Raw genomic sequence first — 12,798 nt, 5'->3', positions numbered from 1 at the left:
CGTTCCTCTCTCTCTCTCTCTCTCTCTCGCTGATGTTTAGCTTTGGAAAGTCTGATTCATTCTAATGAATCAGTTCATGTTAAACAGTTCTCTGTCCTATGTTGGAAAGTCTGAGTCATTCTAGTGAACTGGTTCACCTTAAATGGTTTTCTCTGTACTATGTAACATTGGAAAGTCTAATTCGTTCAAATGAATCATTTAATCTTAAACTGTTCTCTCTGTCCTATGTACCATTGGAAATTCTGAGCCTTTCTAATGAATCGGTTTATCTTTAACAGTTCTGACTGTCCTGTGTAGCATTGCAAAAGTCAGATTCCTTCTAACAAACTGGCTTTTCCAAACAAATAGATTACAAAACAAATTACAGATTCAAATCCTTGCAATCCTTGTACTATTTTCTATTTAGGATATGTATGATTTTAGGATACATATAAATCGGTCTGTTCAATATAATACTGCCACTCTGACTGTTCAGAAGCCCTCATTGTTTTGGTGTAAGCTTTGATTAAATTATAAATGACATCACTGAATAGTTTTATTTTTCTCCAAAAACATATTGCACCCTTAAGTAACTTCTGTATAGTTATAGCTAATAGTGTTTTCAAAAAAAAGTTGAAATTGCTGTGTGAAGTAGCCTAATTAATTACATCATCCCTGACATCAATACAAACAAACAAACAAAAAAGATAAAAATAAATAAATAAAATAATAAAAAATTGTAAAAAAAAAAAAGAAAAAAAAAGTGCACTTATGAAAAATCACTTGGGGTACAGAGAGTTTAACAACATTTTCAATATGCCAAACCTAAATGGTGGCATCTGTGTACCTCTGACAGTATTTATAGGGTTGAGATAGTGTGGACGCTCTTTCAGTGCTTGATCACTGGCAGATCACTCTCAGTAATTTCTAAGGGAAACAAAACAGAGCACCGCCTCTTTAACCACAAACCCATGCCAGACAGCACGGCTATCTCTGCACGGAATGCCGGCTATTGCGAACAGGAGTTGTATTCTCTTCTATTTTCAGACTACATCGTGGGCTCTGGATTCTGCTAGAGGACACTTATCTCAGCTTTACCCATCAAGGTCGACTGCTTCTGAGGCGCCTATTTGTTGAGGAGGATCTGATTGTATCAGTAACCGAGTATGAACATCATGCATATCTTGTGTTATATTGATCATACCACTAGTCTTTCAACTAGTCTGTCAAATAAGGCAAAGACAGATACCCTTCTAATACACACACAGAAATGGACTGCATGCACCAAGTAGCCTAGATAAGAAGTTAAATCCTTATCTCAGAAATTAGTAATAGGAAGCCTTCAGTTATAAGCACAGATTTCATCCCTTTCAAATTCCATATTTCATCCTGTCATAACAGTTAAGCCTACTCTTAAAAATCCCTTGATAGTTCTTTGAATTGCCTGAGCTAATTGGTCCATGTTGTATGGTATGCGGTTAATGTGTACATTTAGAAAGTAATCATATTATAAATATAAATATTTTTAATACATAAATATATATATAATTTGATATGCATACAACTTATATGTATTATGCTAATAAAACCACAAATATAAATACTACATTGCCTACGTGTTTTGTTCGATACTGTTACTATCGTAAGTAAACGCGTCCTTTCTCGAGCGTCAATTTAGCGATAATTTAACTTTTGTGGTAACAGAAATATTGTCTGAAAACGCCGTTGTATGCACAAAATTCTCTTCCCCGCCCCAATCTTTTACTATCTAAGGTTCAAGTCTTAATTAGGGCCAGACGGCCTCCAAAGAGATTTGCATTTTTATTGTAATCACTTTTTTTTGCCAATTATAACATCACCTAAGTCTTTACAGAAATAGAGATGTCACGTATTTAACCTCTGGACAACAGTGTATAAATCACAACCAACAACAATGTCGTATAAAAATAACCCCTTACAGTACGGTTCCTCAAACCTGTTTGCCTTTTGTGAAGGCGCAGGGCTGGACCTCAGGACCACACAGCCAATGAGCAACTGAACACACACGGACACATGGGGATATCTGACATATCTCCCCAACTCTGACCTTGAGGGAAACAATAAAAGAGGACCGGGCCACTTCTTTCGAGGCCAACCCGTTTAGACATTACCGAGGTTAGTATTCAAATGCATGTGTTTCCACAGCGCTGTTTGGATAGGGCGCCGTGCCTTGCATGTGACGAAACATGTAATTTGAAGAATTATTGTTATTTATTTTTTTACACAAATACTTACCAAGATTGTGGATTAGAGATTTTTTTTTTTCCTGCACATGCCTATGAAAAACGCAACAAAGTGGAGAAAACTTTCTTCTAACAACGTTTCTACGACGTTACAGGTGTTTGAGCGCAGGTCCGGGACCAGAAGCGTTAATCATGTCCCGCTTTATGGAATTGAGGGATTTTGGAGATGCGGCCACATTTCTGCGTAAAACCAACCTGGAACAACTCGCTGCGCAGTCCCATGCGTTTGATGGTACTGTCATACATCCTGTTTGTGTCCTGTGTGAAAACCAGATATTTTATTGGTGCACAAGCCTATCAAAACATTTAAATAATTGATTTGAAATAATATCCGATTCTGAATGAATGGGTTTCACATTGAAATGAGCATGTATTATGCATGTAAACACTAGAATATTGACAATTCCTAGCTATTTTGACATAACACCAGCTATTTTTTTTACATGCAAAGCAATGCAAAATACATTTATATCATATCCTACATAGCGTAATAACAATAATAGTAGTAGGCCTAGTAGTAGTAGTAGTATTTTTATTTGATTTAGCAAGCATAAGAGGAAATTTACCATGGTATGTAATGTTATTAATTACCCGACAGTTAATTTCAGAAGTAACACATACTGTACTTCTGTGTGCAGGGACGAAACGTGTTTGGATTCCAGATGAGAAAGAAGCCTACATTGAGGTGGAGATCAAAGATACAGATGGAGATAAAGTCATGGTGGAGACCAAAGATGGAATGGTCAGTAAAGCTTCAATTGCTTCAATTATTCTTAATCACTGTTTGTCTAATTTTTCAGTAAGTATATCAGTTATAACAAGATACATTTACTTGAGAAAAAGAAATTGTATAAGACTCGCTTTAAGAGAAAAATCTTGAATCTTTCTTAACTCATGGCAAATATTTTTCTTGTTGTAAGCAAAAATCGAATAATATCTTTGTTCATGCAACAAACAAAACAAATAAAGACAAATCTAGTTATTTTTAACGGTATTTTTACTATAGAAAAATATAGATTAAAAAAAATTATATTTTATTGCAGTGTACATCAAAAACAATGCTGTGTATTATATTGTATTTAGCAACTCAGATAAGTTCAGCAGACTCAAGTGAGGAAAAAATGCATATTTTCACTGAAGTAACTACGCTTGATCTAAAATGGAAATCGAAAGCGTATCACAAGGTGGTGATTAAATTCTTTAATCTAATACTGACAGATGTTAACGGTGAAAGAGGAAGACATTCAGCAGATGAATCCCCCGAAGTTTGACATGATTGAAGACATGGCCATGCTTACGCACCTCAACGAGGCCTCTGTTCTTTTCAACCTCAGCCGTCGCTACAGTTTCTGGATGATCTACGTGAGACACCACATTATCATTTACTGCTAAACAGCTGTCTGTGACCAAAAGAGGTTTAAGAATAACTTGAGAGTCAAGTTATCTGTTTCTGTAACGCTTATGATGACTTTTGGATAATTTCAGGTCTGTCTCAGTCCTAATGCGTGTGCTTTTGTATGTCCGCAGACATATTCAGGGCTGTTTTGTGTGACAATTAACCCGTATAAATGGCTTCCCGTCTATTCTCCTGAAGTGGTTGCAGCATATAAGGGAAAGCGTCGCACAGATGTTCCACCTCACATCTATGCCATAGCAGACAATGCCTACAATGACATGCTAAAAAGTATGTTATGAAACACATCTCACTTTTGATCTCAGTTTCCATGTCTTATATGTTGCATGTATTTTGATTCAGAATACACTTACTGTAGGTCAAAACATCATTGATCAATTTAATGGCCTTTATTTTTTAACACATACTTTTAAAGTGATCTGAGCTGTTTTTTCCCCTGCAGATCGTGAAAACCAGTCAATGCTTATCACGTAAGTGATCCTCCATTACCCCGTTACATCTCTATTCTACAACTATTAGGTCAAAATGTTCTGAAATCCTTCTTGCTCATTATTTAATCATGAAGCGGTATAAAAAACAGGGTTTTTACCATTTTGAAAAGTTTTATTTTTGTCTTCTTTAATCTTCAACTTCAACCTTGAATTTAATATTGTTTCATGTATATTTCACATAAATTTTGTCCATGCCTAGCGGAGAATCCGGTGCTGGCAAAACTGTCAACACGAAACGTGTAATTCAGTATTTTGCCATTATAGCTGCTCTTGGCGATGCAGGGGGCAAAAAAGGAGTAAGGGCAGAAACTTCACTTCTGTCTTTTTGTCATCACCCATCCTTATCCTTTGTTTTTGTTCCTCTACATCTTGTTTTGGGGGATTTTTAATAATGTCTGAATGTTTATCTATTCCTTTTGGATTCACAGTCATCCTTTTAACCGATAAGGAGTGACCCTCAGAGTTTTGATACCCTAGTTTTGTATTCCCGTTCCAGTATGTTCTTTTTGAAAAACAAAACAAAACCCTGACTTCATCTATTTTCCCCTCAATCATGACGGATAATATTTCATTTTCATTTCCATTAGATTGCTCTGTCCTACTCATAGATATAATTTTGGTGTTGGCTTAAAAACTCACAATTTTTCTGTTTTCAACGTAAATAGGGTACATTAGAGGATCAGATCATTGAGGCAAACCCAGCTATGGAAGCGTTCGGCAATGCAAAAACCCTGAGGAATGACAACTCATCCCGCTTTGTGAGCGAACATCATAAGAGGAACACAACATCTCATTTTCTTTCAGTATTGTTCTCCATCTCACTTCCTTCCCTCTCTTTAACACAGGGCAAATTCATACGAATCCATTTTGGTCCAACAGGGAAACTAGCATCTGCTGACATTGACATCTGTAAGCTGATCTAAAAAATATTCCTATCTTAATAGATTAAATATACTGTTTTTCCTTCAAACCCTGTTCTGTTTCACGTTCTCTTTTGTTTAGATCTTCTGGAAAAATCCAGAGTGATTTTTCAGCAAGCTGGAGAGAGAAGCTACCACATCTACTACCAGATCCTCTCGCACAGGAAACCAGAACTCCTAGGTATTCAGAGGAATCCCCTACAGCATGACTACTATTTAAGCTGAAGTTTATACCAAGTATAGAAATCTACATGCCTGCAATATTACATTCCACAGTGCGCTGTGTGAATTAAAAACCAAACCTCTTCCATCTTCCATCACAGACATGCTGCTGGTGTCATCAAATCCCTATGACTACCACTTCTGCTCGCAGGGAGTTACAACTGTGGACCACCTGGACGATGGAGACGAGCTGCTTGCAACTGATGTAAGTACTGCTTGTATGAAGGAGATCCCTGTAAAGAGATTCTTAGATACTAATTATTCCACATTTAACACTGAATAACCACTCACCTATAAGGAAACTTGCTTACTGTCCTCTCTAGCATGCAATGGACACCCTTGGCTTCACCCCTGAGGAGAAGTATGGCTGTTACAAGATAGTTGGTGCTATCATGCACTTTGGTAACATGAAGTTCAAAGTGCGGCAGAGAGAGGAGCAAGCAGAGGCGGACGGCACTGAAAGTAAGAGGGATTCTGTCGTAAGCAATGTCAGTATTTTCGATTTAGTGTCTTGGTTTGGCTAAGCGCTGTCATTTTTTTACCCAGGTGCAGACAAAGCCTCCTATCTCATGGGGATCAGTTCAGCTGACCTCATAAAGGGACTGCTTCACCCCAGAGTGAAAGTGGGCAATGAGTACATTGTCAGAGGACAGACAGTTGAACAGGTCAGTTTGGTCAGAGTAATGATGAATTGGCTTCACTGCTGTATAATTTCATCTTGCAGTGAGAGTATTTGGGCTTTTGTGTCATAACAGGTGACCTATGCTGTTGGTGCTTTAGCCAAAGCCACATATGACCGCATGTTTAAATGGCTGGTGAGCAGAATAAATAAAACTCTGTACACGGCTCTTCCTCGTCAGTTCTTCATAGGAGTGCTGGACATAGCAGGCTTTGAGATCTTTGAAGTAAGTCAGCTGATTACTGTCAATCATATTGCTTTGCATCACTACTTACCACTCTTTGCACATCACATGTGGATCTTAAAGATAGAAAACTTCATTCCCAAAACTTCATTTGATTGTCACGATTTTGATTCTTAAAATCTCAAGATTGTTTTTTTTTTTTTACCAAATGACAATATCTTCTGCACCACTTTTCAGTGATTCACTAAAAAAAGGACTTTCATAAACTGGTTCTTGCTAGTGAACCAAAAATATGCATTGCAAACAATGTAGTCCAATTAACAAACAAATGACTTGAGTCAGACCTTGTAATGAATCATTTAAAAACACTCATGAACTCTTAATGAATCATTTAAAAACACTCATGAACTCACTCTGACAAATCATTTACTAAATGTGCTCTTTGAATTTGTGGTTACTGAATCAACAAGAAGTTAATATTGCAACTGAAGTACATAGTTTTGGCCCTGTTATTAATTTACCAAAATATTTTTGCAATGTACCAAGTTATAATGTTTCCTGTATAAATTACAGCAATAGCTAAAAGAAAATGTCTCTTACTGTATCTAAGCAAAATAGACATTGCAATTCATACATACTTAAATGAACTGAATGATAAAAATGAATCAAAGTCAGATCGAATTTGAGGAAATGTGTATTGATACCCAACCCTATATATTATTCAGTCCTCATTGTACCTTAAACTCTTTCTCTTCTTTTTTCCTAAACAGTTAAACAACTTTGAGCAAATGTGCATCAACTTCACAAATGAGAAACTGCAACAGTTTTTCAACCATCACATGTTCATCCTAGAGCAGGAGGAGTACAAGACAGAGGGCATAGAGTGGACTTTCATAGACTTCGGATTAGACCTGCAGGCCTGCATTGATCTCATTGAGAAGGTTGATATAGAATTATATATAATTCTGTGAAAGAATGTGTATGTCTGTGTAAGATAAGTACACTAAGCTACTCTAGCTGTTACATCCCTCTTGCATTGTTTGCAGCCGTTGGGTATACTCTCTATTCTGGAGGAGGAGTGCATGTTCCCTAAAGCCACAGAGAGCAGCTTCAAAGCTAAACTCTACGATAATCACCTTGGCAAGTCTCCCAACTTCCTGAAACCAAGGCCAGACAAAAAACGCAAACATGAGACTCAATTTGAGCTGGTGCACTACGCCGGAGTGGTGAGTGGAAATAACTTCATATTTACACACATATTTCAAGGCTATTTTTACCATAGCATACAATAGAGTCTTTATAAGCCACATAACTGGAGCCAGTGGAATTTGTTAAGCAATTTACAGTATGCATTGCCAACATAGAATGGCACCATTTAAGTAACAGGGATAGTGTGGACCATGCTGAGGTTAAGTGCCTTGCTCAATGACACAATGGTGATAACTCAAGCCTTGATCACTATAATTCACTTAAAATATAATATTAATTCACATACACATGTATGTTGTCAGGTGCCATATAACATCAATGGATGGCTCGACAAAAACAGAGATCCTCTGAATGAAACAGTGGTGGGAATCTTCCAAAGGACGTCAAACAAGTTAATGGCAAGCCTCTTCGAGAACTTCATCAGCTTAGATTCAGGTGCATATTATTACAACCAATATTCAAGAGTTAATTCCAATGGACCTGATTGTACTGAGGTGTTTAACATGTATACTTACAAGTACAGAAGCAAAAACAGGGAGCAAAGAGAAGAGGAAGAAAGGAGCATCATTTCAAACAGTGTCCCAGCTGCATAAGGTGGGTCAAATGATGTCTAAATGCACCAGTAAAGCCACTTTTCACTTCTTTAAATATCTGCAAATGTTAAAACTATATAGATATTGTAAATGTCTTGGAGAGTGAGCCAGTTAAGACTTGCAGTGATGTTTAGGCAATCTGACCCATGAACATCACTTTAAGTCTGTGCTGGCTCAGCTTTCACCAGCTACAGATTGAAAGATGCAGGTAAGATCTGGCCCAGTAGTTAACATCATTAGTGTAGAAACAGTAAACTGAACATGTTGCATTATGGACTGCGCTTTGAATGATCTTTCCTTCTCTATCACTCTAGGAGAATCTAAACAAGTTGATGACTAATTTGAGAAGCACTCAGCCTCATTTTGTACGATGCATTATCCCCAATGAGACAAAGAACCCAGGTACTAAACATGCACAGTGCAGAGGATAAAACCATTTGTTGTACAACAAGATCTCCATAAACCTATCGTAAACACATCACCAGTCTTCAGTTTTTGTTCTTGTATCTGATAGGGATGATGGAGCCATTTATGGTTCTGCACCAGCTTCGCTGCAATGGAGTCCTGGAAGGGATCCGCATTTGCAGGAAGGGATTTCCCAACCGCATTCTCTATGCAGAGTTCAAACAGCGGTTAGTTTTTCTTCATGGGTCACATTTGAAATTTCATCAGCACACATGGAACTGGATAATGCTGGAATAGAATTTTACCCATCTATCTATCTTTCATTTTCAATTTGAATGCTACCCAAGTCCCTTTCAAGGAAAGTCTGTTCACTCGGCGGCCATATTTGCAACACCTCCAGGCAGCTATTTTGGGCATCCAAGACCAAGTCCTATCTAAATGAATGAGGGAATCCTGAAATCTCAAAAACTGCTTGCTGAACTCACAATTTCATTACTTATTTCAAATCAGCAACCAAATCTGAAATGAACCCCATAAATGTTGTTCCTTATGCTCAAATAGCGTTAAAAAGTATATTTTCCCATCTAGACCAGCTAATGCGCATGTGCAGTCATAAACGTGAGTCTCTGGTTTCTATGAGAACCAGAGCTTCTAACAGCCGCTGCAGTGATGCAGTGACTTTACCACTCAGCCATTGGCTGTTTTATTCAGGAGGCGGAACTATTCCACCATATTGCGCGTTGCAGTTTCTCCCATTCATAAGTAATAGGAGTGAACCTTCTTTGTATACTGTATCTACAGTCTTTGATTCTACTACTATTCAAATTCAACTTGCAGTTCTGTATCTTGTTTACTAGCTTAATGAAAAAGTAGCAATTTAAAAGTCAATTCTGAATGGCACATAACCCTATTATGAAGATGAATAAAGATTACATTAAACCTTCATGATTTACCAGTTACCGTATCCTGAACCCTTTCGCCATCCCAGAGGACACATATGTGGACAGCAGGAAAGCTGTAGAAAAGTTGCTTGGGTCTCTGGATATCGACCACACGCAGTACAAGTTTGGCCACAGCAAGGTTGATGAATTTGTCCTCTCTCACTCTCTTCCTACTCAGTATTTTCAGTCCTTCAAAACTCATGCTAGGCTACGCTGACCTGTGAATCTGTGCTCCTTCAGGTTTTCTTTAAGGCGGGACTTCTTGGCCAGCTGGAGGACATGAGGGACGAACGTCTGTCTGAGATCCTCACCTTGCTGCAGGCCTTCTGCAGGGGCAAACTCATGCGGATGGAGCGCAGGAGGATGATGAAAGAGAAGTATGTGCCGTTTGGATGTCCAAATCATGACAATAGTTATAAAGTGTCTAAATAACCGAATGCAAATAGTTGCTATTACTTACTAACTAAAGAAAGTGTCAGTTTGCAGATCTCGCTTACTTGAGCCCGTTATAAACACTGTGATAAACTGTTGAGAGTGTGCACAGGCCTGTGAGCCTGCAAATTTATGGGAGGAATGTCCAAAGTGCATGCAGACTATGTTGTGGCGTGTGTCCGACGTGTGTCTATGTTTTGTACATGTGTGTGCGGTCGCTACAGAAAAAGCCGGTTAAACCCCCTCCACCCCAAATGGCATTTACAAAAGCAGGCGTGGAGGTGGGTCATATATCCCGCAAACAGCGCACATACCAGTTGTTGATGGTTCCTTACCAGAGTCCCCCCTCCTGTCTTTATTATAAATAACGCTCTTTTGTCCAGAAAGGATATGACTGGGAGGAGGCTGAAAATTGCTGAAATGCCACCCCAGGTGACAGGGTATTAAGTCCTCTTGTTTCTTCAAATGGGTTCAGCTTTAGATAATCAACAACCTCTGCCTGACCTTTGACTGTCCCTGATTGTGTCGCCACTTCAGCAATGCGGAATTGATTTACTCTTTATGCATGTTCAGTATCACAGTGGGATTACTGATATAGAACACATGAAACAATGGCGTGTGGCAGCCTGGCCCTATTTGGTGCTAGACATACTGAGCTAATTTAGAACAACAAGGGCGGGGAGTGTGAGGTGCAGGCTACAAAATGCATGGGGCTTCTTTTATTCTTGGACAAAAGAGCAAAGTCTGAAAGAGTTTTGAGAAGGTGTAAAAGGCTTCATCTTGATACTCCTCAATTAGGCTTACAATAATATATTTTGTTGAAACTTTGCAATGTATTCATCTGATGTTTTATGTAATACTTCCTAGACATCTCTGTTAATACCAGCACCAGGGTCAATGACAGGATTCGCATTTTGTTCTAGATCTATTAATTTAAAACTCTGTTATTTTGATATTTGATGATGACGAAATATCAGAGTGTTACAACTGTCCTGATATCAGACGGAAAAACAAAATTAATAAAAAAAAAAAACTTATTTTAAAACGATGGGATTGTTTCTGAAGAAAGGTTTGTAGTGCAATCAACATGCACAGAGAAAAAGGTTAAAAGTTAATTAATTAATTAAGAAATATGAATTAAAAAAAATAATAATTTTTACCTTGAAAAATAATTGTAAAACTTTTTTGGAAAACAATGATTAAGATACACTCAATGCACTTAGATGTAAGGAAAATATTATTATATTATAAGGTGGTTACACCACAAGACATTTTTAAGAGTCGTTTAAAATTTTCTTGGTTGGTTTTGAAACCAACAGTCATATACATTATGTAATTAATCCACCATCTCATTATCTTCACTCAGGGAAGCTCTAATGGTCATTCAGTGGAACATCCGTGCTTTTCACGCCGTCAAGAACTGGCCGTGGATGTGTCTGTTCTTCAAGATCAAACCTCTTCTGAGAAGCGCAGCTACAGAGAAGGAGCTGGCTTCACTGAAGGAGGAGTTCCAGAAGCTAAAAGAGGCTCTCGAGAGGTCTGAGGTGAAGAGGAAGGAGTTTGAGGAGAGACAGGTCTCTTTGGTGCAAGAGAAAAATGACCTCTCTTTACAGCTTCAAGCGGTTAGTGTCAGAGTTGATTCACACCACTGAAACAAGTTACAAATCAGAATCACATAGTTTCTAACATGATGATTTCTTGATGGCTTTGTGATCATATCTTGATGCATCATACATTGAGTCAAATACATTCTAACCCCAGGAGCAGGATAACCTGGCCGATGCTGAGGACCGCTGTAACCTGCTAATCAAGGCTAAGATCCAGATGGAGGGGAAAATTAAGGATCTGATGGAGAGGCTTGAAGATGAAGAGGAGGTTAATGCCACCATCTTGGCCAAGAGACGCAAACTTGAGGATGAGTGTATCGAACTGAAGAAAGACCTGGATGACCTAGAGATTACTTTGGCCAAGGTGGAGAAGGAAAAACATGCCACTGAGAACAAGGTAACAGACACGTTCATGGATGGGAAAATGTTGTCTGCATTTGATGCTTTAATGAACTGATTAGCAAGAACCTTCTTTTTACTTTTCTCAGGTGAAAAACTTGTTGGAGGAAATGGCTGCATTGGATGAAACCATCCTCAGGCTGACAAAAGAGAAGAAAGCCCTGCAGGATGCTCATCAGCAGGCTCTGGAAGACCTGCAGAATGAGGAAAACAAAGTGAACATGCTGTCCAAGGCCAAGATCAAACTTGAGCAGCAGGTGGATGATGTGAGTATGAAGTGGAATCAGCTAAACCCTACGAGACAAACTTAGTTCACCCAAAAATGAAAATTAGCCTGTGTTTTACTCACCCTCAAGCCATCCTAGGTGTATATGACTTTCTTCTTTCAGACGAATCCAATCGGAGTTATTTTAAAAATTGTCCTGGCTATTCCAAGCGTTATCATTGCAGTGGTGGGTGTTTCTCTTGAACAGTCCAAAACACGTTAAATAAAGCACGCGCATCCGTAATGAAACGTGCCTCGCACAGCTCCGGGGCATGAATAAAGGCCTCCTGTAGCGATTCCATGCGTTTTTGTAAGAAAAATATCCATATTTCAAATGTAATAAACACTTTTCTCTCACTTCTGCTGACTGTCGTACGCGGAAGCTGTTCCGGCGGATGACGTAAGACGTATGCATCACGCGCGCCTCTGAGATACGCTAGTCTCACGAGTTTGTTTATAGGAGCAAAGGAAGCAAAGTTTCATTACTTTAGAAAAGGAAAACCAGTCTCCTCTTGGCTTATATTGAAATCCTCCAACATTTTTCTTTACAAATCCTCGTTTTGTGCTTCTAATTCGTGACCAGTGTTTTGTTTTGCTCTCTCCGCTCCGCTTCCACATTCATCACTTCTCACCGGATCTTACGCTACGCCTACGTCATCCGGCGGAATGAATGCACGTACAACAATCAGCGGAAGCTACAGGTTACATTTACATTTAGTCATTTAGCAGACACTTTTATCCAAAGCAACTTACAAATGAGGACAATAGAATCAATT

General features: G+C 38.6%; 1 protein-coding gene across 1 annotated transcript in view; it reads left to right on the top strand.

The window, feature by feature from the left end:
* Positions 1-2,086: 2,086 nt before the first annotated feature.
* Positions 2,087-12,798, top strand: part of LOC107672010 (myosin-7-like) — a 19,781-nt gene continuing 9,069 nt past the window's right edge. The window contains exons 1-25 of the mRNA XM_016465051.1: positions 2,087-2,133; positions 2,357-2,493; positions 2,900-3,003; positions 3,480-3,623; positions 3,789-3,945; positions 4,118-4,145; positions 4,366-4,462; positions 4,832-4,924; positions 5,012-5,075; positions 5,169-5,267; positions 5,410-5,513; positions 5,632-5,770; positions 5,855-5,973; positions 6,064-6,213; positions 6,942-7,112; positions 7,218-7,397; positions 7,683-7,815; positions 7,904-7,974; positions 8,288-8,375; positions 8,488-8,605; positions 9,335-9,458; positions 9,560-9,696; positions 11,118-11,373; positions 11,513-11,755; positions 11,847-12,023. Of these exons, the coding sequence (XP_016320537.1) occupies positions 2,394-2,493; positions 2,900-3,003; positions 3,480-3,623; positions 3,789-3,945; positions 4,118-4,145; positions 4,366-4,462; positions 4,832-4,924; positions 5,012-5,075; positions 5,169-5,267; positions 5,410-5,513; positions 5,632-5,770; positions 5,855-5,973; positions 6,064-6,213; positions 6,942-7,112; positions 7,218-7,397; positions 7,683-7,815; positions 7,904-7,974; positions 8,288-8,375; positions 8,488-8,605; positions 9,335-9,458; positions 9,560-9,696; positions 11,118-11,373; positions 11,513-11,755; positions 11,847-12,023 (3,096 nt within the window). The 5' untranslated portion in view covers positions 2,087-2,133; positions 2,357-2,393. The remainder of the gene's footprint in view (positions 2,134-2,356; positions 2,494-2,899; positions 3,004-3,479; positions 3,624-3,788; positions 3,946-4,117; positions 4,146-4,365; positions 4,463-4,831; positions 4,925-5,011; positions 5,076-5,168; positions 5,268-5,409; positions 5,514-5,631; positions 5,771-5,854; positions 5,974-6,063; positions 6,214-6,941; positions 7,113-7,217; positions 7,398-7,682; positions 7,816-7,903; positions 7,975-8,287; positions 8,376-8,487; positions 8,606-9,334; positions 9,459-9,559; positions 9,697-11,117; positions 11,374-11,512; positions 11,756-11,846; positions 12,024-12,798) is intronic.

Source organism: Sinocyclocheilus anshuiensis, unplaced genomic scaffold, assembly GCF_001515605.1.
Source record: "Sinocyclocheilus anshuiensis isolate Anshui unplaced genomic scaffold, SAMN03320099.WGS_v1.1 scaffold1053, whole genome shotgun sequence".
NCBI lineage: Eukaryota > Metazoa > Chordata > Actinopteri > Cypriniformes > Cyprinidae > Sinocyclocheilus > Sinocyclocheilus anshuiensis.
This window is presented reverse-complemented; position numbering and strand designations above follow the sequence as displayed.